The 26,446-nt window shown below is 41.2% G+C and overlaps 1 protein-coding gene, 1 long non-coding RNA gene and 1 pseudogene across 2 annotated transcripts; 2 read left to right on the forward strand and 1 right to left on the reverse strand.

Annotated features, from left to right (window-relative positions):
- Positions 1–1,720: 1,720 nt before the first annotated feature.
- On the forward strand, positions 1,721–2,175 carry LOC134067863 (uncharacterized). The gene is made up of 3 exons (XR_009936579.1): positions 1,721–1,738; positions 1,927–2,033; positions 2,146–2,175. It is a non-coding gene; the product is annotated as an uncharacterized LOC134067863 (long non-coding RNA).
- Positions 2,176–3,476: 1,301 nt separating this feature from the next.
- LOC134067038 (uncharacterized) lies at positions 3,477–4,831 on the forward strand. The gene is made up of 7 exons (XM_062522065.1): positions 3,477–3,587; positions 3,819–3,884; positions 3,982–4,070; positions 4,155–4,260; positions 4,343–4,448; positions 4,540–4,610; positions 4,720–4,831. Exons 1-7 carry the CDS (start codon positions 3,489–3,491, stop codon positions 4,813–4,815), a joined length of 633 nt encoding a protein of 210 aa, XP_062378049.1. The 5' UTR covers positions 3,477–3,488; the 3' UTR covers positions 4,816–4,831.
- Positions 4,832–7,642: 2,811 nt separating this feature from the next.
- On the reverse strand, positions 7,643–7,756 carry LOC134068257 (5S ribosomal RNA; annotated as a pseudogene).
- Positions 7,757–26,446: the final 18,690 nt, after the last annotated feature.

The raw sequence follows: 26,446 nt of genomic DNA on the forward strand, positions 1-26,446 counted from the left end.
CTAATATCCTATTTACCATGTAGACTTTTGAGTAGCATATACCCACGACTTTTGTTGTTGTTGTGTCGCTTGTTTTGAGTCAATAAATCAATGCATTGTCAAACTCATTATTGCCTGAGTTTACTGATATGTTCTCAGGTATGCTACAAATAAAAAGATGCTCAGACTTGTGATGCGCCTATGGCTATTTATTTTGAAGAAAGTCAACACTTTGCGGGTGTATTGTGAATGAATAATTGGATTAAGCAAGCGATAAACCAAGCAAATGCTGAATTAGGCTACGCACTACAGGCATTTAAAGCCTGGTGTAGGGGATAGGCCTGTAGGCTAAAATATATTGTTATATAAAATATTGGTCACTCTACATTTAACTTAGAATTTACGAAGAAATAAATTAAAGAACTATAATGGGATGAGCTGTCAATCAAGTGACGGTGGTGGATGGATACTAGGGAAATACGTTTTCCAAGTGAGATGGTGTCTTGTTAAAATCGCTTGTCTTTGAATGAATAAAATGCATTGTGTAACCTGGAAACTAATAGCCTACTGACTCATGAATGGAACTTTATTTGTTATTTTTTTAAATGTTGTTTTATCGGCCCATGGGGGCTGGTGCGCGAAAATGGAAATCTGTCAGTGCGCGCAAAGTTGATAAATTGTGGAGGTGACAATGACCTGTGACGTGAACGTATTGTCACTGGCGTTTGAGAATGGATCCCGATACCTATACGGAAATCCTCAATTATAAAACAGCAGGTATATACCCTGCGGGTATACCAAAGGAGCAGAAATATATCATTCGCAGACGCTCAGCCAAATTCCAACTGGATGGTAAGCCACAACGCAGTAGTGCATTGACTTCAGCCTACTCGTATTGCCGAGGGGCACAGATTTCACTAGGCTGGGGAAACACAAAGGCTGCGAAACAAACACGTTACTACTTCAAACTTATTACGCAGTCATGTTTTTAACTTGCAATTACAACAAATTATTTCAGCTGATGGAAAACTGCTCCATGTCAGCATCAAAAATAATGTGGAACTGAAAAGAAAAGTTCCCGTTGGGCCAGAAGAGGCCAACCAGATTTTTATTGACTTCCACGACAGTCCCCATGGAGGTCACTTTGGCACACAAAAAACCAAATATGCCATTTCAGCCAGGTTTTACTGGCCTGGAATGGGTGTCGACATCGACAAATGGGTAAGTTGTGAAATTATTTAATTTTAGCGTTTTCAGACAGGCTATGAACACCTTCTGGACTGCATTTCCCATGTCTGCTTTTCAAACATCAGGTTTCACAGTGTGCGAAGTGCCAGTACACCAGGCTGTCAATTAAACAAGAGAACCAATACATCCCAATATGTGTAAGCCTTTAATTCAACAGAAAGATGATGATGATGATGATGATGATAATGATGATAATAATAATAATAATAATAATAATAATAGGCGAATAATAATATATTGTCATTTTTAATGACACTATTTATGTTGTGATTTCAAGGTGGACCATCCCTTGGAGCTTATTGGGATGGATTTGGTAGGCAAGCTTACACAAACTAACAAAGGGAATCAGTATATGTGTGTCCTTGTGGACTACTATACTAAGTGGTCGGAGGCCTACCCAATTCCCAACAAAAGCGCTGAGGTGGTGTCTCAGTGCATAATCAATTTTTTTTACCGCTTTGGGGCACCTCAGCGGATTCTCACGGACCAAGGGAGAGAATTTGTCAACGATGTTAGTATAGATTTGCTTGTTGATTGATGATAGATATAGATAGATAGATAGATACTTAAGTGATCCCCAAGGGGAAATTCAAGATTGAACCACTCTTAATCAAAGTTCAGAAGATGAGAATGTGTGGGATTCTGTGATACATATTCATGGCTTAGTATTGCATTATTCTACAAATGTTTTCAAAACAGATCAACAAAAATTTATGCCAGTTTCTTGATGTGGAGAGGAGTCTTTGTGCTCCATATCATCCACAGACCAATGGTCTAGTGGAAAGATTGAATGGAACAATTCAAAGGTGAAGCTACATTTACAAAATGAATAGGCTACACATTTCATATTTGTGTGTTTTCAATATAAAGCATTACTAATTGCTAATGACAATTAATAATGGTATGTTGTGCTTCCAGAACATTATGCAAACTGGTAAAAGACAAGCCCCAAGAGTGGGACGAATATTTGGATCCAGTGATGTTTGGTTTGAGGACCAAGATTCACCTCACCACTAGGTTTAGTCCCTTTTTTTTAATGTTTGGTATGGAGGCACGCTATCCATGTGAATCCAATGAACATTATGAGGTATGCCATAATGTGTATTTGACAGAAAATTCTAATTAATGTAAGCATTACAAATGCACACATCTGTAAGATTTGTTTTTCTTTCTTTCAAAGGTTGACAGCTCAGTGGAGGACATACTGGCGGAGCAAACTGTGTCCGGTGCCATTGCTCTTAAAGAGAAGATGGACGCCATTGTGAAGGCAAACGTACAGAAAAAGCAAGACAAGAGACACAAGGTGCTCCATCCCTCTGCTCTTTTGGTGGGCCAAAAGGTCCTTCGAAAGAACATTAGGACACAGCAGAGGAAAGGGGGGAAGCTGGAGCGTACCTGGCTTGGGCCATTCACCATCACCAACATTATGGACAAAAGTGCAGACCTGGTTGATGAGGTGGGGAAGGTGTATCCCAAGATCAACACAGACCACCTTAAGCCATTTCTAGATCCACAACCCCGCATTCCACACAGAACAAAAAGCCAACCTACCGAACCACCCAAGAAAAAAGCACGCCTCAGTAGCTCTGAGCAATCCCCTCCACACACCCCAATCATTTCACGATCACCATCACCTCCAATGACTCCTCTTGACCTCTCAGCTGCACCACCACACAGTGATACACCTTCCCCAATTGACCTCACAACCAAACCACCACCTGTTCCATCCACTCCTCTGTCACCCGTGGACCTTTCAATGCCCAAACTGCCCAGATCCCCAGAGCCAGAGCCAGAGCCAGAGCCAGAGCCAGAGCCAGAGCCAGAGCCAGAGCCAGAGCCAGAGCCAGACCCAGAGCCAGACCCAGAGCCAGAGCCAGTACATGTATGTGAAGACTCCACATCCCCTATTCTGGAGCCAGAGCAGGAGTCTGTCATCCACAGCCGTAAGTAAGACTAGTCTAGTGATGTATGCAAAAAGAAGAAGTCATTTCAGTTCTGTTATTTGTGAAGTGTGCTACGATGTGTTATAGGTATCAAACATGCATGGAGTGGCAATGATAGCCATGTCCTTTTAGCAAGGGTTGGTCCATATAAAGTTTTTTATAAGGACATTCTGCAGCTTGGGCCCGGGAAGGAGTTGGAGAGTGAGGTGCGCAAGTCTTTGATTCTCAAAATGTTTACCTGCTATATGTATTCCAGTTTTTTTAATGTTATGACCATTCTTAATGTTGATGTAGGCCATAAATGCATGCCTCAAAATAATGGTGAGGCAGCACAATAAAAACTCCCCCAAGACTGCTTACCACATGGACACTTTTGCCATAACGGCCATGTGGCAGAAAAAGCCTGTGAAACTGAAGGTGTGCTATGCACTGTTGTTGTTATTGGTGGTGGTGGTGATGTGGTGAGGGATCTAGGATTCAAACCAGAACATTCAGGGTGTTGAGTTCACTCCTAGGGGCTGCAGCTGTAGGCACGGACTTGTTCCAAGTTGCTTTGGATAATAAGGTTAACTAAATTACCAATAAAGGTACATTCTTTTCAGCAAGGTCTTTGTTACAAATGTGTGATTGTTCTTATTTTTTTGATAGCTGGATCCAACCTCATACAGCATTATACTAGGCATAGTGCATGACTGCCATCACTGGTTTCTTGTTGTAAGTATTCAGTTTCCTTTAACTTTTCCCTAACCCAAAATGTTTATCCATTCATATTCTTCCATTTTTCTTTGATATATTTTATTATGTTGCCCAGGCTATCTATCCATCAGAAAAAAAAACCATAATTGTGGACTCACTTGGAGAGTCTGCATTAAAAATAAAAAGGTGTTTGGAGACAACAAGGTATTTGCAGCACCACACATAATGTATATTGTTCATTGAACAGTATCTACTCCTTCTTCAAGAACTGCACTGACTTCTTTTCAGAGCCCTGATGAGGAAAATGGATGTAGCTGTATCACGCTGGACATGTACTACAGTGACTCACCCACTGCAGCGTGACGCCACATCCTGTGGAGTTTTTGCTTTAAAAGTGTGTGACAACAATACATATCACATATTCCAATATCATAAGTGGTAGTGTGCATTTGTGTTTATTTTTTTTACATTTTCAGTTTGCAGAGCACATCCTCAGTGACACCCCGATGCAATTTTCAGCAAACAAGGAGAAAGTGGATGAAATGAGAAAAGAGATAGCTGAAAGCATACTCTCTCATTCCGGTAGGCCTATCATTTTTTATAACTTTGAGGTGTGTGTTGATGTGTGCTTTTTATGTGCATCTCAAATGTTCATTGCATGGCAAATTTATAGATGACCTAAGCAACCTGTGTCATCACTGTGGGGAGGCGGAAACATTTGACGATTCCAAGGAAGTTGTCTGGGTAAGTAGGCCTACATATTACTGGACATTGGGTTGGTGTTTAGGTTACATAGATTAATAACCAGGACTGCTGTTTCATTAAAATTATGCGTATTTTTGTTTTATTTCAGATATCCTGTGATTACTGCGACAGATGGTTTCACGTAGGATGTGTGGGAAATCCCTCACTGGACAAAGACTATTCATGCTATGCATGTGTGAAATGACCAAATAAAATGTCTATCTGCAAAATGGTGTACCTTTTTGTTTGTTTGTGTTTGTTGTTGTTGTTGCTGCAAGAAATGAACACAAAATCGTGTTGTCCCTGAGTTCACACACAATCATTTTGACACATCCCTTATGCAGTGTATTAACAATAAATTGTGTAGCCTATGTGCTAGCATGTGGAGAGTGTTTCCCCCCTTCCCAGTATGTTCTGTGCAAATATTGTGAAAGCAGCTTATTCATTTCATGACATTTTATTAATCTGCCATTGTTTATTCAGGGAAATTTGAAAATAACAAACGAATATACATAACATATTGTGTAGCCTAGTTATAATACATTTGCAATCACAGTGGTTAAGAATAACATTACATTCACAGCCCAGTGAAACGAAATGTTTCCAAATTCCAGCAGAACGAAAGAAAATACAGTTTGAAACGTTTCGCTTGCCGTACATCCAGTTGTGTTTCGACTTACGTTATTTCCGTGAGTACGTACGGTAACCTAGCAAATACGGAAGATATTTAGTCTAGCAGCGTAAAGGGAAACAGGAACTAGGGGGGAACTAAATCGGGTGCTTCACCGGCGCCGCAAAGGTAAACAGTGCTGCTCACTGTAACAACGGTAGAGTTTGCTATGCGTTGAAAGTGTCTAAGAGCCCAAATGTGTTGTTTGAAGATAGTTTTCTTAGTATTCATAAGTAATTCGTGTTTGTGGGAGTTGGGGGCTATAGACAAAGTTTTCATTCACTGTTCAGCCGCCGCCTCTGTCGAGCTAGCGTTAGCTACCACCGGTGTCGCCTTCACCTGTCAGAGGTAAACAATACATTGAACGTGAATGAATGAGATATACCAATCGCCACTGTAATGACCTGACAATCCCTGGAAACACTTTAAAAATGTCATCAGACACTCTAGCTCACTTTTTAAGACCATAGAGGTGGTGTTACTTAAGTGTGGAGTTGACGTTTGATGTATAAATATGCCTTAGAAGTGTAAACATGTCAACCGCGATTTGCATGTTAAAAACAAAGTGATGAATGAATGGGCTGTTTTTGGTTGTCATAAGCACTTTTTTTCACCTGTTGGCTGTGGAAAGCAAATAGCACACACGTAATATCAATACTCATTGCATGTTTATTTTATATTTCCAGATTATATGTTGAAGAGCCAGAGCCTGTGCCTCCTGTGAACCGGTCCGTTCAGCCCACGGTGTCGTCCTCCTCTTCTCGGCCAAAGCCTGCTGCGCCCATCCCCATTCTGCCAGGGCCTGCTGCGTCCACCCATCTCCAGCCAAAGCCTGCTGCGCCCACCTATGCGCCACCCCCTGTGTCGGCAGCACCCATACTGCTGGTTCTCCCCCCACAGCCACAGGCTCCCTCCGTCCTGTTTCATGGGCCATCGTGCAGCCAGAGCTTTGTACGTCCTGCACCAACAGTCAAGGCATTCATGCCAAACAAGCCCTCGCGGCCATGTGGGGCTTGCCACGTGCCCAATTGTAGTGGACAGCGGAAGAGGTACACACCTTAAAGTGTCTGGAAGCACCCAGAAGATATTTTCTTCCTGTCCATCCACTAGGATATCCACCACCTCTGGGTCTGACACTGTGGTGTACGACAGCTTTGAACACTTGAAATGTGTGGTGGATGCGGAGTTGGAAAAGAGGAACTATGTGAATAACTGTAAATAACTCACCTGTGTGATGCCACTTCTCCTGTGCCATCTGTAGGAGAGAGAAAGAGGCTTGTTTGTGTTATGCTGAAGTACTTTGAAACACAAACAAACACATGCACAAAAACAAGCAATCTATTTATTTGTATAGTTCAACATTTTAAAACATGCACTTAACAGTTTAAAAATGTTCTTGTGTTTGTTTTTTATTATTACTTATGTTGCTCTTAAAAGGCACTTTGTATTATCTTTTTATATATATAAATATGTTCTGTCATGTTCAATATCAAGGCCAATGTCAGCTTCATGTCTTTGTGATGTTTGTATGTCTTGAAAACACACACAACAAATGTATCTTACAGGAATGGCTTGAGCCTTTATTTGTTGATTGGTGACCTGAGTCTTTGGATAATCCTGTTATTTATTGGGCTTTTGGCCAGTACAAACCAATTGTTCATTTTTTTTATCTGAAGTACAAGTTTGTGTTTTTAATTAAGTGTTCTTGATTTATTATTATTATTGTTGTGTGTGTGTGTGTGTGTGTGTGTGTGTGTGTGTGTCCTTGTAATGTTTGTATGTCTGTCAGCTCCATGTGTAACTAAATGTTTGCAAATGGTAGTAAATGTTTCACATGTGCTTTCATGCACTGCTTTTTAAATGAAACACATTCTAGGTGAAAAATAAAAGTTGTAAAAGTATTTCAAGTATGTTGGAGTCTCTGTATGCTTGGGTTTCAGAAGGGGTGGGATAGTGTAAAAAAACCCACATAATTTAGAAGTCCTTGTGTCTTCTCTGCCTCTACCAGAGGTATGAATACACCCCTCTGTGCGCTGGCTGTATCCCCTGAGTGATCACAACGATGACTTCTGTGAACGGCTCTGATGTCTTCCAGACAAAGTGACAGTTCACTGATGCATTACACCCTGTCTTGATTCAGCCCAAATGTAATATTGCACACATTTCCTCTTGAAAATTATGAATCACATCAGCTAGATCAAATCAAACTATGAAAATAAAGAGCAAAATATTCAGCAGACTAATGGATTTCAATAAATTAGGCCACCTAATAAATAACAGTTCAGGACTTTGACCACCAGATGGAGCTGTCCGTTTTGATCCTTTTTGCTCGCTCCCAGGGCTGAGCAATATGTACTTGTGGGGGTCATGAGCCATTCCCAGGCGGTCTCCCATCCAAGTACTAACCAGGCCCGACGCTGCTTAGCTTCCGAGATCGGACGAGATCGGGCGTGTTCAGCGTGGTATGGCCGTAAGCGAAAGCAACCGGCCAAAGTAACCTACTTAAAGCTCCCTAACCCGGGTTGGAGACGCGTGTGTTGTGAAAGGTGAGGTACGCTACATTGTGTTCATGAAAACAAGGGCGCATTTTCCGCGTGGAGTTCAACTTTGAAAGTGAAGAATACAACAAATGGCATTTGCAAAACTTGTTTCTTTTTTTGAGGAAGGAGGACGTGCGGTTGGTCCTGAGGGAGCTGGATCCAAGGGGTGTCAGGCAAAGGCAGGCGGGACGTCTCCGGCGTCGCCATTATTTTGCCAAAAGTCCAAATTTCATTTGGCATTTGAACAGTTATGACAAACTGAAGCGATATGGCATGTGTGTCAATGGCTGCCTAGATGGCTTCTCCAGGAAGATGATCTGGCTTACACCACCAGCAGCGATCCTAGGTTGATTGGGGGATACTACCTAGAGGCTACCCAGGTAGCAAGCTGACGTTGGGCCAACGTCAGAAGTTGTGTTGGGCCAACGTTGGGCGCTGACGTTGGGCCAACGTAATTTTGTCCGGTGGGCCAACGTTGGCCCAACGTTGGATAGGTTGGGTTTTGGTTGGCAGGAGGTTGGAATGGTATTATGAAAATATGGTTGGGCCAACGTTGGCCCAACGTTGTATAAGTTGTTTTTTGGTTGGCAGAAGGTTGGAATGGTATTATGAAGATATGGTTGGGCCAACGTTGGCGCAACCTTGGATAATTTGTTTTTTTGGTTGGCAGAAGGTTGGAAGGGTATTATGAACATATGGTTGGGCCAACGTTGGATAAGTTGAGTTTAGGTTGGCAGCAGGTTGACAGGGTATTATATAGATATGGTTGGGCCAACGTTGGATAAATTGGTTTCAAACCTAAACATTTCTACCAACTGATACTTGGACCACCCTGGACAAACATTTTGTGAAATGATCCGCAGACCTGCCAGCAGCAAATTTGACTTTTCCTAAATACGCGTGTTTTGTCACCCAGAATTTTTACATGATGAAAAGCACACCGGTACAAGCTAGTTTAGAGCTATTTTGCGCTCACTTATGTGACAACACTATGTTGTCTCGCGTTCGGCCATGTTTGTCCAGGCTGCTATTCTCTTTTCTCACAGCAGATGTCGCAAGGATTTCCTGTCAGTCGGGCATGAGAATAATATTTTACCATAAAACATATAGTTTATATATGTGCAATATGTATTATATATGTGATTTATTTTAATAACTATTTTTCATTTACATGGCATAGTCTATGGAGGCGATTTACAGTGGTAAAATGCGAGTTTGTTTTGAAAACGTTGTTCTGCGACGTTGTTCTATTAGGCAGGCCTACGTGTGTAAAAATTATTTTCAGCTGAAATTCGTCGAAGCCTATTTATGTAGGCTACGTAGGGTGCGTATGCCTACGTACATTCATAGTTGTATCTTATCTTCTATTTGTAGGCTATCTTTTAAAGCTCAGACTAATGTATAAGCATTTTCTTACATAGGCTATTTGCTGGACAAAGAAATCTCTTTCCAATTGATAGCGGTACATTCATTCAGTGGTGCATTGTTAACTCTCTCAACTACTACGCAGGAGACCTGGGTTCGCTACTTGGCACGAGCGAAAAAATGTAGCTCATATAGACTGAATTCGCTGACTGTTTTTCAACGTCGACGAACAATTATTTTTTTGTTAATGATTTTTAATAACAAACTATCTGAAATAAACGGATGAATCACAATACTGTTTAACGAAAACTAATTTCGCCAGCCAATAATTTTCTGAGCCAAATTGAGCCGCCATCTGACAAACTTTGACTAAGCCAGTTATAATTATTTTTAGATGCAAAAAGTCTATCATAGAGACACGCGAAAAATAAACGAGCCTAGAAATTAGGCCTAGGCTACATGAGATTTTCCCACTGGACACACTGCTCGTTGCTACGATACACAGGACTCACACAGTGAGTTGACATGGGGGAAAGAAGCAAACAACGTAGCCTAATCTTGATCTCGCCTTACATACTTTCCTAATTCCTATGTAGGGCTAGTTAGCCTTTTGTTAAATCTTCAGAGCCCGGTTGCACAAACACCAAAACCAAAGATTGATGATATGAACCAAATATTCTGGAACAGACGGACTTACAACATTGAACGCGATAGGCTATTAGGCTACTGCGACTTCCACCGTTTCCTTTACAGAGATTGCTGCGCTGTTCACAACGCATGCAGTCTACATTGAAGTGAAACGTGCAGAACGTTGTCCAAAACAATACAATAACATTGGCCGGGTTTCCCAAAATTGTTAAGAAGCTCTTAAGTGCTAAGAACTTCTTAGGAGCGTTGTAAGAATGTTCTAAGAACGCTCCTAAGAAGTTCTTAGGACTTAAGAGCTTCTTAACGATTTTGGGAAACCCGGCCATTGTGTGTTGAGATCTAGTACAATATAGACATCTAGACATGAAGTGGCAACTAAAGCCATTATCAGTCATGAAAACTTTGGCGGCTGCAGCCTTAGGTTTTGGATGATGAAACCGATCATTCCCCCTCCCCCATACACTCGTCTAGGCTAGGCTACTACAGACATCACCGCGGCATCGAGGACAATTAACTGCCTCCCCACCCCCACCGCCTCTCTCTGTGCATAGGCTAGGCTGTAGGCTGGCTAATTAGGCAACTCGTGGAAGAATGCGCAATCATGTTTCGCCGCATATGCGCGTTTCAGAATGTTCGAATTCGCCAGCGTGCGTGTAGTTCTAGTTGTGTGAATAGAAAAAATAGAATATAGCCTATATTTATTGATGCCTTGCTTAAAAGAACTTCCGCCATGAACAGGTCGGGGATCGAACCAGCAATCCTTTAACTATGAGGCCGAAGCTCTAACCAGTGGGCTACAGTTCTCTTCTACTAATCAGTGAAAATGTGTGTCTCAATGCTGAATCTCGAATTCACGTAGACGTTAGCTTAAATTGTAGAAACAATAGGCCTATAGCTTTTTTTCAGCAGACATCGCAAACATGTCATACACATTCACAAAACGGAGAATATCTTTCTGCTCAGCATAGCTCTCTATCTCCCTCCCTCCGATGTAGCTAGACCCTATAAGATGCTTCTCCCTAAATTAATAAAAATTGTTTTAGAAAGTAGCCACGGTAGCCTGTAAAATGCGGCCTGAAATCCTGGCTACTGTGTAATTGAAACCAGACTGTTCATTGTCGGCAGACTGTTCATTTTCGGCGGCGCAAACATATAGGCTACCTATTAAATGAATAGAAGTGCCACCCATTCACTTTTAGAGCATTTTAGTTGAAAGTCAAGTTTGCTTAAGGTTTGTTCAAGAACTCTTCCAGAGTTTTTACCTCAAACAACACAAATCAACACAAATAAATGAACAGATAACTCGAACGTGCTGTATGTCATAATGAAACAACCACAGACTATCAACAACATGGTCTGACACGAATGATACATGGCTTAGTGCAAACTGAATTTATGACCAAACGATTTGATTCGTGCACGAAGCGCCATCTAGCGATCATTTTGTGTAAGCAACAGCCTCCCAGTCTAAGGACTCAACGGTCTTTTGACCGCCTCGCCGCGCTTTAAGTAGTTCACACCAGCACGGCGCTTCTAGTAGGTCGTCAAAGCGGTCAAATGACCGGGGCGCGGCGCTTCTAGGTATAAGTGGGTCAGAACGGCGCGGCGCTTCTAGTGTTAATGAGTTGAATGTATGTAGTGTACTCCCAGTTCTGACTTCTTGTAGCATTCTCCTGGAAAAAAATATTAAAACAAAGAATAAATAAACAAACAAACAAAACAAGCTGACCGGCAAAATGACCAAATATATCAGGAGAGACAAATTGCATGAAAAACTTACATTCACTGTCAGAGCTGCTCAAAGAGATGGGGTGAGGCAATGATTTCTGTTTTTCTGTAAAAAAAAAAAAAGCGGACAGTAATTTCACCTACAATCACTTGTAAACCCATGTTGTTTAACTACTGTGGTGAGGAATAGGAACATAATAAGAATGGGATGGTATTATTTGCCTTTGCAGAAACAAACCAGTGAGTTTAACAGGAGATAGAATTTAATTGGTGATCATATACTTGCTATACCTCATGCATGCATAAAGCCTAATCCAGACCATTTTTACAAATATTTGCTAATAATTGTGGCATGTGTTTTATGAAATATTACACACACAGGCTGCTGAGGGCAAGAGACAAGGCAATAGGTAGACCTTCTGACCACAAGGTGCAAGGTCTTTTCCAGGGTTGTCAATAATTATGGAAGTCACTGTTTGTGTGTCAATATATCAATCAATATTTGTGATGAACACCATTTAGAATCAGACAAATGTAACAGTGTTTTTTTCATTAGATCATTAAGCATACCTTTTTGAGCAGCTCTCTCTTTTCTCCCTCCACTCCGGTCACAACTATATTTGAGCCAGTTTTTGATAGAATTTTCAGCCTCTATAACAGTGGCTCCCTGCCTTTTGGCTGATTCTGTTAACAACACACACACACACACACACACACACACACACACACACACACACACACACACACACACACACACACACACACACACACTGGACTCAGACCCACAAAATCTGTTATGCACTATGGAAGTTGCACATACCTCTGCTGTTAGTACTACCACACTGCTGCTACAAATCGCCCCATTGATATGCATTGATATTACTTAAAAAAACCAACAACAACTATTTATAAATTCTAGCCGTTACAGCTTTTAAACATATTATTCTCCTGCTGTGAAACAATTGTTATGCAACTTTGTATTATGGTGTAGCAACATGCAATATAATATTTAAAACAGTACCTATGACCGCTTTTGCCAAAATGAGCCCTGAAAAGGGGCTCTTGTCTCCTCTCCCTTGCCAGTTAAATTGTTTAGCAAGCTCATCAGTGATGACATGCTTCATGATGCGGTGCACAATGTATTTTGCCGTTGTACCACCCAGGCTACAGAGATACCTTGTCTGTGTGAAAAGATAACATAACAACACACTAACATACATTACTGGCACATTGCATTATTACCAAACCAAAAAGCAACAGTACGAACTTACCAGAGAACGTTTAGTGTCTCGGTTGGACAACTGGTCCTCAAGGCTTTTAATGTCAGTCATGCTCTGAAGAGGGAACTGAAAGTTGTCATCAATGGTGTCTGCTGCGTTCTCTTTTTTGGTAAGAGCTTGAAGGAGTAACGTGTTCTGCTGCACTTGGCCCTTTATCTCCTCCAGTGTCTGGTAAAGCCTGAGTTCTGAATCAGACGAACATAAGGTACATCATATTCTAAGAGTACACAGAAATTTAATCACATCAGAATAATCATTAGCTAGAAAGGCTTACAGTGTAGACCAGGCATATTCAATTGGTGGCCCAATTTCACATATAGGCCTACAGTGGACTATGGTGAATCAAGCAATATTAAGTACTGAAAATGGACACATGCCCAATGAAAATATGCAGCCAGTTTTGTTCCTTGATGCTTACCTGAATCTGACCTGAATTAATTTCTAATTGAATAGTCCTGGTGTAGACCAAGATCTGGAAGTTTATCAAGCCTGTGGCGCAATTCTCATAAACGCTATCTACTGTATGTACCTTCTTGTCTGTGATTGCATGGGGTTGCGATGGGCGGTGGAACAAATGGAGGAATAACTGGCAGTGTCTCATTTCTGGCTCCTTTAAAACCCATTGTTTTGGAGGATCTCTTTGGAGTTTTCTCTGCAACAAACAGAACCAGATCAATGCAGACTACAGAAGACTTTCTAAGGATGTTTTGTACATAGTTCAGCAACTAGGCTATTTATTTAGGCCTATGTATTTATTTACTCATCTCTACCGCTCAGTTTGTGTTCACTTGGATATTTCCTTGTTTTCCAAGGGGAGAATAACAAACACGTTCCTATGCTGTTGAACTACAAGCTGCTGAACTACAGGCAAGTTCAGAGCCATCGCTCTAGTCTAAACTGTGTGCTGATTGGTGAAACCGTAGGCGAACCGAGCTAGGCGGGTTGGGCCAGACTACTGTAGGCCTACGAGCCAAAATCCTTGGGTAGAAGTATGTAGGATAGCGTCATGTAGCGTATGTAGGATTTTTGTTGCAGATTTGGTTCGATTGCAAATGCCTTTCCAACCACAGCTTTGCTGCAAAGCTAATAGCTAACATATTGTAAACAAACCATACACTTATAATACATTTATATATTATAATAATAATAATACATTTTATTTTTTAAAGCGCCTTTCAAGACACCCAAGGTCGCCTCACAAAACAAAATTCAAAATACAAAACTAGAATGCATTTCCCCGGTGGGAAAGTGCGAAGTGTGCTTGCTCCGACGCGCCGCGACAGCTTCCCGGCAGGAGACGCGACCGCTCGCCCTCAGGTCAAAGCGCCAAAGTTTGGCCAAGACGCGAAGCTGCTTCGAGTTTGGCGGCGTTGCCCTCGATTGCCGAATTCTTACACTGACGTGAAGGGTTGCCTAGGTTCATCAGTGGTATGTCCCAGAGCACCTCCAATGTAAAAACGTGGATGTCATCCCAAAGACGTAAAGAGATATGAGACAAAATGCATTTTTGCTAATTGCGACGCCCCCTAGTGGCCAAATTACACCAAATTTACTGAGGCTACTTTGGATGGTGTCCAAAATCATCCCACCAAATATGGTTTTGACACCTCAAAGCGTTTCCGAGATTTGACCTCACTTCCTGTTTGGAGGCTTCGCCATCGAATTTGATTGGCTGCCATGGGCGAACGTTTTGATGTATGGAAATGAAATGTACACCTCTAAGGTCTGTAGACCTTGTGTTGAATTATGTATGAGTTGTTCACGTGTAGCCAGCATGAAACACGTAACCACTGAAAGAAGGAGGGAGCCTAAGGAACTAGGCATGTTTCTAGAACAAATACGAGTAATGTTAGGAGTATTGCGGGAACATCTGCTGTTTACTCACTGTTGAGTAAGTTGCAATGTGTTATAGCCCCAAATTGATGGTAGAATAAACAGGACAACTCACCTGTTCAAATGGTGTAATAGGATCAAATTTGGTGTTGATATGTCAAAGCAACCAGGCTGTTACTGGTTAACGTTTCTGAATATGAAATCGATTTTGGATTGGTTGCATGTGATAAAAGCTATGCCATTTCCTGTCCAGACAGCATTCATATTCAGAAATACTGTACACCGGCAACAAGGCACACACACACACACACACATACACACACACCTTTCAAACCCAAATATCTGTCTGTACGTCTGCCTCTTGTCCACAAACTGCATGTTGCACAGTTCACCCACATCTACCCACAATTCTTTGATTTATAAATAATCCCTGCATTAAAAAACTGCAATGTGTCAAATCTTAATATATATATATATATATATATATATATATATATATATATATATATACACACTGTATGGGCAATTCCATGCAAAACTGTCAAGTCCATAACCCCACACAGCATCAAACTATGATGTGGATGATGATTTCTTAAAAGTTTACCATTTCGCTCTTCTTGTTTGTACAACATATTCAATGATATTGTTAACTTAATCATTTGCCACCCTTATGTCTCAACATATACTGGAGTCACATTCATAAACATAAACAGGATCCTAGGTTCTCAAGTTGCTGGACTCGCTGTCTACCATAAAGTTAAAGAATAGTAATAACAGAAGAAAAGGTAAGAAGATGTTGATAGCGTGATTAACTAGTGTGGTGCCTCCACTGAAGAATGTCTTTACCACTGCCCTGGTGGAAATATGTAAATCCTCAGAAATGTCAAGTGACTACAGTTACTTCTACCTGCTTTGATATAGCTTATCCTAAATGAAATACTATGCAACCATCACAAAACATTTATTGTATCCTTTGTTTTTAACTCTGAGAATTCAGTTCAGTATGACATAATAAAATGAAAGTACAAAAATAGTTTTTAAACCCCTTTTTAAAAGTTCAACCTATCACTTTCAATGAAATCTCAATTAAGGATTACGTAGTTCTAAATAGTAACTGTGTGGTAATAATTCACCTATACCACCCATAGCCTAAATTAATTAAATGTTTACCATGAACAATAGTTAAATGAAACACACAGTAATACTTTCTATAACACTTTGTGTTGGATGTAATTAATTGGACCTAGAATTGTTAACTGCTATAAGTGGGCCAAACTTCACAGTTTAAGTCTCCACACATAAGCTTGCCTACCGAGTCGAAAAACGTAGCTCCCACTTTCCTTAGGTGTAGTGGAATTCTGGGATTTCTCCCTAAAGCGGAAACTATTATTTGTACCTAATTATAATTACTATTATTATTGGGGAAGTTATAGGTTTGCACTGATTCGGGTAGGGTAGTGGCAATATACTGGATGGTATATCGGTTAGAATATAGGACGGAGAAGAGATGGGGTTTAACTTTGTATTGTTCCAGCAGAGACATTCAGGATTTCCATACAGAGAAATATGGGTATGGCTATTTATATATATATATATAGTCTGAAATAAGAAAAAGACAAATACAATTTAGGTTCTAGTCTTACAAATAATATATCTGCAGCATACAGAAATGCATCAACACTAAGCTCATTAAACTGAATTGTAAGCCAGGACACACATACAGCAACGCTAACCCCTTCAAGATAGAAAGGGAACCTTTTTGTTCGTGACTACAGTTATTATGTGGTCAATTACGCCATCTAGCGGCGTAAAATGGTACGGTGTAATAGCGTTAAAAAATTCCTCTATTTGGAAATGCAACATCCTTACAACAGTATAAACGGTAGATTCCTAAGTGAAACACATGAAGTATTATCATTTCAAAGAACACTTACACTATAGCCTATTACTTCATGGAAATTTATGTCAAGAGCAAGTTTAACTATATTAATAATTTGCACCCATGGTGCAAATTATGAGCATTACTATTTACACCCGGGGTGTCTATAATGGCAGATGCTATTTGCACCCGGTATTTGTAAATAGCGATCACTGTTACACTGTTATTCATGCATAGGGCAAATAGCCATTGTTGCTATTTACACCCAGGTGTCCATAGTCAATAATACTATTTACACCCAGGTGTCCATACTCAGTAATACTATTTACACCCAGATGTCCATAGTCAATAATACTATTTTGTTGTTACATCACAGGGTGCAAATAGCTCAGCTATGTGGTCAAGGCTATTTGCACTAGGGATGCAAAAACCAGGGGTGCAAATAGACACTCACTTTACACCCGGGTGCAAATAATCAACAATACTATTTACACCCGGGTGCAAATAATCAACATTACTGTTTACACCCGGGTGTGTCTAATCAACAATGCTATTTACACCCGATGTCTAACATCCATGTACCCTGTCAATAGGCCTGTAGGCTATTTACCAGCTCTACAGTTTGTAGCTGTTTCGCCATATCTGGGTAACTTACAATATATGGAAGTGATTATACAAATATTAGGCTGATGAGGTCATGTGGTAGCTTGATCAAAGGCAAGTTAGTTCAAAGAGTTACTTTCTGAGTTGTCTTCCAGGCAGCGCTGCCACTGTTGACTTAAACTTCTACTCAACTGTACAAAACTGAAATAAAACTAGTTTATCTTTGACAGGTTCAAAAAGCACAAACTCTTATTTGCCGCGAGGTAACGTCATCTAAGAAAAGAGAGAGTCGTTCGTACCATGAAAAACTTAAGCATCACCTGAGCACAGATTCGAACCTTGAGTCTATGAGCCGAAGTCCGATTTCATACCCATTACACCACCCGTGGTGCATATTTAAGGGATCAACGACGCGTGGTAAGTTTATAGGAAAATAATGCACGCAGGCGGAGGGGACTTACACTTCGATAAGTGCATTATTTTCCTAGAAACGCACAGGGCGCGGAGTTGATTATTCCGCTTATACCACTGCTACTATCACTTTCGTTTATTTTGCCGCTGTAATCTTCTAAAGACGTTAAAACATGTTTCAGGCACGTTACAACATATGTTGAACAGTAAATAATGTAGGCTACTGGCCTCACTAAGTTCTGAGCTAGCTCAGCTATCCAGCAAGTTTACATCACTAGGCTAGGACGAACAAAGAATGCAGGAAATCTTCACTTTTTTCTCCTTTCCTTCATTTATGCTGTAAAACTGTGAATACAAAAATAAACTATTTTCAGTCCATTTGTCTTGTCTAGCCACGCATAATTGCCGCCATTTCAAAAAACAAAGAAATCTTTCTCTTAAACATATCTTATTTTCTGTATGTCTAAACACATATTTCACTAGAACTATGTATACTTACAGGCATTGCCTTCGTATGGGTAAAAAATAACTATAGCAGGTGAAAAACAAATTGTCCGGAGACAGCAACCAGTGTGAATCATCTCGGTGACTTCTTTCGTTTTAACGCTAAGCAGGAAGTAGTATTTACCATAGGTATTTACTAGCCTACTACACTCCAAAGTAGATTCTGATAAGGCCAGTAGATGGCGCTCTAACATAACAAATGACTGGTAAATGAGTGCAATAGCATAAACGAAATCTTGGTCGGCTCAGACCGTGACAATATTATTGACTAAACAATAAACATGTAGGAATGAGGTATCAAACTCAGTTTATGGTCAATTATCATCACACGCACGCCAAAGATAGCACAATGTCTCTCTCGCTCAGGAAGTGCACGAACATAATGACTGGTGTTTACGTGCAGTAGCGGTCTTTCTAAGGGAGGGATTTACCCAGAATGCTCCGGTGAATTATGGTAAATAACACGAAATAAAATCGAATTCCTCTCAAAACATCACAAATATATCAAACGATGTCCTGTTATCCTTACAATGTCCTAAATTGTAATTCATTACGAACAGAAACTATTACAAATTGTCAAAAACGAAACACCGTCACAGTGAATACTCGTGTGATTGCTGTACTATAAATAGCACCTGGACATATTCAGGCATTAACAACAAGTAAGTCCGTACTTGCCTCTCGGGGCCACGGCATCGTTAAGATCTACAAGTCTCTGGATGAGACATCGTTGCCGACAAACTCAATCGATCACGTGCATTGCACCGTTGCGGACCATCTCAGTCAATTAATTCATATAAAATTAGTGAGAAGATGTTGTGCTATAGCGTAGATGGGCTAAACCGTGTCACAAAAACTACCACATAGTGGGACTCCTCCCAGTTCCTTTTGTAAGAATTGGCATACTTAATTTTTTTTTTTGAAATATCAACATTGTATCTTAAATCACTCTGGAATGTCCTTTTGGCATTACTTAAGCAATTTAAGATGAGCTATTCTGCTTAATAGTATACATTCGCCAACACACACGTTTTTGCTAATTATAGAGCCACCGAAAGACCAAATAACACCAAATTTATTGAGGGTGCTTTGGATGGGATCTAAAGTCATCCCACCAAATATGGCTTTCATACGTCACAGCATTTACAAGATAGGCACACTTCCTGTTTGGCGGCTTCGCTTGCTGAATTTAATTGGTTGTCACAGACGAACGCTTTGACGTATGAAGGCGAAATCAAGGCAGTTGATCCGCCTTGGTCTGTAGATCACGCATGCCAAGTTTCATGACGATCAGATAAACTATGCGGCCAGGGTTGCTTTACTTTGACTTTGGACAAAATTCAAAATGGTGGAAAATCCATCATGGCGGAAAATGACGTCACATGGTGCGTTGGAATTGGCTGAGTCAGAGGATTCCAATGGTATAAGTTTTATCAAAATCGGCCATACGGATCAAAAGTTACGGGCATGAACGTGTTTTCCAACTTTGACCAGTTGGTGGCGCTAGGGCGTGAGAGTGGCGAGCATGAAACCTGGTGGTGTCAATCAGGGTAGTCTCTTCTATCAGCGTACCAAATTTCATAACTTTATGTCTTACGGTTTGGGCTACAGGTGGAAAAATGTGTGGGCATCGGCGCTCAAAAGTCGCTTTTCCATTCATTCCTATGGGGAAAAATCGACCGGAAAAACTGGAATAACGGGAGAACGACAAGGTGTATCGAAAAGCTTTATACAAGCCACCATCCTCGCATCAGGACGCAGCCGTGAGAGGTGGAACGGCGTCTCTAGCTCCAAATCCCTAGGACAAGATAGGGAGACAAGAGTTGGACTTAAGATAAATAAAAACTAGAAAGCATTTCCCGGTGGGAAAGTGCGAAGTGTGCTTGCTCCGAAGCGCCGCGAGAGCGCCCCGGCAGGACACGCGACAGCTCGCCCTCAGGTCAAAGCGCCAAAGTTTGGCCAAGACGCGAAGCTGCTTCGAGTTTGGCGACGTTGCCCTCGATTGCCGAATTCTTACACTGACCTGACGAGTTGCCTAGGTTTATCAGTGGTATGTCCCAGAGCACCTCCAATGTAAAAATGTAGATGTCATCCCAAAGACGTAAAGACATATGAGCCAAAATGCATTTTTGCTAATTGCGGCGCCCCCTAGTGGCCAAATTACAACACATTTACTGAGGCTACTTTGGATGGTGTCCAAAATCATCCCGCCAAATATGGTCTCGATACCTCACAGCATTTCCGAGATTTGACCTCACTTCCTGTTTGGACGCTTCACCATCGAATTTGATTGGCTGTCACGGGCGAACGCTTTGATGTATGAAAATGAAATGTACACCTCTAAGGTCTGTAGACCTTGTGTTGAATTAAGTATGAGTTGTTCACGTGTAGCTAGCATGAAACACGTAACCACTGAAGGAAGGAGGGAGCCTAAGAAACTAGGCATGTTTCTAGAACAAATACGAGTAATGTTAGGAGTATAGCTATCCTGTTATGCGGGAACATCCGCAGTTTACTCACTGTTGAATAAGTTGCAATGTGTTATAGCAACTCTTTCAAACAGAAACATCAGTCCGTTACATCTGCCTCTTGTCCACAAACTGCATGTCGCTGAGTTGACTAGCAACGAAGACTTTCACATAAACACACACACACACACACACACACACACACACACTGCATGTTGCACAGTTCACCCACATGTACCCACAATTCTTTGATTTATAATTAACCCCAGCATTAAAAAACTGCAATGTGTCAAATCTTATTATACAACAATTGGGTTCTATGAAGCTGTTACTTTGTTTCTGATTGGCCGAGAGACGTTCCATGAGTTGAAATATCCCACGATAATCCACTCTGACTTTTCACAGCTAATAATAAATCACTCTGCGATACAATGTCAAATTGTCAAGTGTAAAACGAACTGTCACGTTGCATCCAAGCTGAAATACAGACACTCAGAACATAGAATATGACGGAGGTGGATATTAGCTAGTTGGATGGCAAGTAGGCTAAGTAAAATAGTGATGTTTCAAAGCTAAAAGCATGTCCTAACCAGACGCAATGCGAGCTAACGTTTATTAGGCTATATTCTGCATTGCTTGACAACGGGAGAGATAGAACTAACGACTGGCTTTTGGCCATAGCAACGTGCTTTTAGAACTAATGACTGGCCATAGCAACCATCCATTTAGAACTAGTAACGGCAGTTTGTCCTGCAAGTAATAGAACTTTGTGGCGGAGAGAAGTTAGTTCTACAAACAAGACAGTTTTAGCGATTTACATTATAATGGGAAATTAGCGCAAAAAACAAGTTGTAGAATTGTTGTATAAAAGCAATATAGCACTTGTGATCGTGGGTTGTTGCTGGATATTTACACGGGTGTTGTTGCCTGCGCCACTCGGCCTCCGGCCTCGAGGCTACGGCCGAACAACACCCGTGGGAATATCTAGCAACAACCCACTCCCACTCGTGCTATATTGCTTAAATATGTATACTGTATGTATATACTGTATGGGCAATTCCATGCAAAACTGTCAAGTCCATAACCCCACACAGCATCATACTATGATGTGGATGATGATTTCTTAAAAGCTTACCATTTCGCTCTTCTTGTTTGTACAACATATTCGATGACATTGTTAACATAATCATTTGCCACCCTTATGTCTCAACATATACTGGAGTCACATTCATAAACATAAACAGGATCCTAGGTTCTCAAGTTGCTGGACTCGCTGTCTACCATAAAGTTAAAGAATAGTAATAACAGAAGAAAAGGTAAGAAGATGCTGATAGCGTGATTAACTAGTGTGGTGCCTCCACTGAAGAATTTCTATACCACTGCACTGATGGAAATATGTAAATCCTCAGAAATGTCAAGTGACTACAGTTACTTCTACCTGCTTTGATATATCATTTCATAAAAACAATTTTGGCCATAATAATTATATTGCAATAATATCAATTAAAGTTTTCTTTGTAGCACAAACAACAATAGGCTACAGTTTACATTACTTCAGGGCGTAATGTTAACAACTTCGTTAACATTAAGTTTGTTTGTTCTGTACTTTGCATGACACAGCAACCATTTACTTCCTGTATCATGGTTGCGGTGTCATGCAAAGTGCGCTGTGCCATGCCGCCATCTAGTGGTTAAGGAATATTTCACACCCATTATTATGATAATAAAAGCTGCGCGGTTGAAAATTGGCACAAAGTCGTTTGGGTGATCCATGTGATAAATTGTGTTTTGCTTTCCATACTTCGTTACTTTATGAATGGTGGTGTATTATTAAGGTATCATTTTGAATGTCATTACTCTGACATTCAAGAAATAATGGCTGCCATTTTTCGTGACCCAGGGTCAATGGGGAATTGCATTGAACATGGGTCACGGATGTAATGTTTTTGTTCTCCACTAAGTTTCTCCACGTTGCGTCAATAAAATTTCGAAATTCTTGCTCTATTATGTCGGACAAAAATGTAGGTTATTATCAAAGTGAAATGGTTACTGTCATATGTCAGCAGCGTTTGTTTCAGCACATCGATCGGAATCAATGGGAGTCAATGGGGAACCGTAATACTTTTAATAGCGGCGTACAAGGAAGCTTAGTGCAGGATGACGTGACGGCGGTTTTTCAAGTGTTACTTGCCCTCACGGACTTTGTACCTTTCCTCAAACGACCCGTGTTAGTGACGCTAACGTCGCTACAGTTTCACAGCACATATTCACAGCAGAATGAACGTATTGGTCCGTCCATTCATCTTTAAAAGTTCGTTTTTTTCTAATTGTTGAGCAAGCCATTTTCTCTCATCTCCTCTCTCTCCCGCTAGGCCTATTCTCTGTTGCTGAAAGGTAAACAATCGAGTTGATTGGCTTGGCTACGGACGATGCTCTTTGATGATATTAGGCTGACAATTAGGCTGGGTCCGGACAGAACCGTCACTGTGTCCGGACCCGGACCGTGGTCCTCCATTTGGTGATGCCTAGGCTACTCTTTGGGGTGGCCTGACCAGCGATCACGCAGTCCACCACTGCAGTTTACATGGAACAGTACTGCCTAGCCTACCACACAAGTACCTGCCATACACAGCTTACTTTCTCCCTCTTTTGGTGAGCCATACCCTGACGGTGTCAATGACAATCAATCAGGAGGAGTAGTTATTGAAAATAATCACGCTGACGGTGTCAATGACAATCAGGAAGAGTAGTTATTGAAAATAATCACACTTTAGACATGACCAGCCTACTTCAACTTGGCAGCAGCTAGCAACAGGGGGATTCATAGGTGGCACATAGACCATAGCTAGCATGAGTGCAAATATTTTTAGATCTTCTGAATAAGTTTACTGTACTTATTCAAACGACATCAGCACCACTGTCACTGGATATAAAGCAAACGTTGACTTTCACTCGGTGCTTCACTGACGGTAAAAAAGTGTCATAATATTATCTATGCACTGCCTGATGTAGACTAGCTTGACAGCAATTGCTAGCTCGATGAGTTGCGAAACGACATCAGCAACATGTACCTCTCGTTCCATATTACATTTACAGTTAACATAGTTTGGCTTCTTGGACCATGCAGTTAATTACCTTTCACTGCCTTCACGTCTGCCAGGCTCCAAACTGTCTTTGTTACTGAGGGCTAAAGGACTGTATGGAAATGAGGTTTTGTGTTGCTTGGGTGGCGTCAGTTAAAACACCGGTTGAAGCAGTCGTTTCTTTATTTTCTCTTCAAACAGGTTCCACACAACAGTGTGGATGAACTTATACATATAGGAATGTGTGGTCTGTAAAGAACCAAATAAAATGCTATTAGTAATATGATTACCAAATAAAGTGTATCTCTATCTCTCTATGAGCACAACTTGTCTTAATTACACACGTAACATAAACAGCATTCATTCATCCCCTGAATGCTAAATCTCCGTTTAGCATGCTAATCACTTGCATTATATTAACGTAAACGACACATCCCACCTACAATACACATAACCAAACATTACTTTTACTTACTTTGTTGTCATGGACGCACACAACTTCAACTTACAGGTAGTAGACTCACTCTGTATTAATCTCTATAAAGCTAACGTCATGACTGCAACTCTCTGGTAATAGCCTACTACTAACCAAAGATCATAGAACGCTACGTCTGATAAAACTAAACATGAGACTGCACGAGGGAGCGTCGCTAGGCAACCACACCTCAACAAAATAAGAGTCTTTCATACAGTCTTCATAACAGCAGTTGCAATTCAGTATTAAAACAGCCTTGGTAAAGTTAAAACCAACTATTTGAACTGCAGTTAGTTTAGCCTACCCTCATAACTAGACCTCTCAAATTCCGAAATTTGAAGTCTAAATATACATTCTAATTAAAATCCTCGTTGCCTCACGCACACAGACCTATGCCACAGACAGGGCGACCGCTCTACTTCCGGTATTTCGCCGGCTTCGAGTGATTTACCCAGAATGCTCAGGTCAATACAAATCATCCAAAACACACCGTCAGTATGAAACATCGTGTGATTGTCGAGTATATATACCAAATGAACACACTCAACACCTAACAGCGCATAAGTCCGTACTTGCCCTTCGGGGTCATGGCATTACTAAGATATAAACAGTCTCAGGATGAGACACTCCGTTGCGGACCACCCTAGAACTACACCCACATTGCACCGTTGCGGACCATCTCAGTCATCCAATGAATGACAAGAGCAGGTCTAGACCGTGAGGAAAGTATGAAATTACATGGCAGAACCACATAGTGCTGTGATAATTGCACCAATAACTTTTACAAGAATATCCTTGATTTGATTTTTTTTTTTAAATATCAACATTGTATCTTAAATCACTCTGAAATGTCATTTCTGCATGACCTAAGCAATTTAAGATGAGCTATTCCGAATAATAGTATACATTCACCAACACACACGTTTCTGCTAATTATAGAGCCATCGACAGACCAAATAACACCACATTTATTGAGGGTGCTTTGGATGGGGTCTCATGTCATCCCACCAAATATGGCTTTCATACGTCACAGAATTTCCAAGATAGGCCCACTTCCTGTTTGGCGGCTTCGCTCGCTGAATTTAATTGGTTATCACAGGCGAACGCTTGGACGTATGAAGGCGAAATCAAGGCGGTTGATCCGCCTTTGTCTGTAGATCATGTGTGCCAAGTTTCATGACGATCGGATAAACTATGCGGCCAGGGTAGCTTTACTTTGACTTTGGACAAAATTCAAAATGGCGGAAAATCCATCATGGCGGAAAATGACATCATATGGTGCGTTGGAATCGGCTGAGTCAGAGGATTCCAATGGTATAAGTTTTATCAAAATCGGCCATACGGATCAAAAGTTACGGGCATGAACGTGTTTTCCATCTTTGACCAGTTGGTGGCGCTAGAGCGTGAGAGTGGCGAGCATGAAACCTGGTGGTGTCAATCAGGGTAGTCTCCTCTATCAGCATACCAAATTCCATGACTTTATGTCTTACGGTTTGGGCTACAGGTGGAAAAATGTGTGGGCATCAGCGCTCAAAAGTCGCTTTTCCATTCATTCCTATGGGGAAAAATCGACCGGAAAAACTGGAATAACGGGAGAACGACAAGGCGTATCGAAAAGCTTTATACAAGCCACCATCCTCGCATCAGGACGCACGCGTGAGAAGTGGAACGGCGTCTCTAGCTCCAAATCCCTAGGACAAGATAGGGAGACAAAAATGTTCCGCAAGATAAATAAATTTGATAATAATAGGAAGAACAATAGTGTGCTGCTTTCAGCAAGCACACTAATAAGGATAATATGAAACGCACGGATAACAATAGTGTGCTTTTGCAAGTACACTAATAACCAGGTGCCAAACAGAGCGGCGTAATCGCACAGCGTTCCAGTAGGCATAGCCAGCATACACAAACATTTGACATACAAATCAACAAACGAAACATAGACAACAAAACACTCAATAAGTCCAAAAGGCAATGTTAGCGCTTTGCCTAACATGAACGCAACATTGAGTCCGTCCGTAGCCTAAAGGAGCGGCGTGACCCTCTGTGCTTGTAGCGCTTCCTCCGATCCCTAAAGCCTTGCAAAGGTGGAGCACATCTTCATCGATGGAAGAGGCGTGCTGTAGAAGTTCCTCGGCGGTGTAAAGAAATCCACCCATGTTGTCTACACAGACTGTGGAGCTGATGTGGAGTATAGATGGACGCGCAGCAGCGAAGGCAGACACAGCACAAAGCCTCGATCTCCCAGGACAAGCTAGTCAACCGACTAACGGCGGAGATCCACTAGTCACGTCAAGTATTCTTGCGTCGCGATCGTCAATTCATTTCTAATGGAGCGCGTCAGGAAGT

This window comes from Sardina pilchardus, chromosome 20 (genome assembly GCF_963854185.1).
Source record: "Sardina pilchardus chromosome 20, fSarPil1.1, whole genome shotgun sequence".
Taxonomy (NCBI): Eukaryota; Metazoa; Chordata; class Actinopteri; order Clupeiformes; family Clupeidae; genus Sardina; species Sardina pilchardus.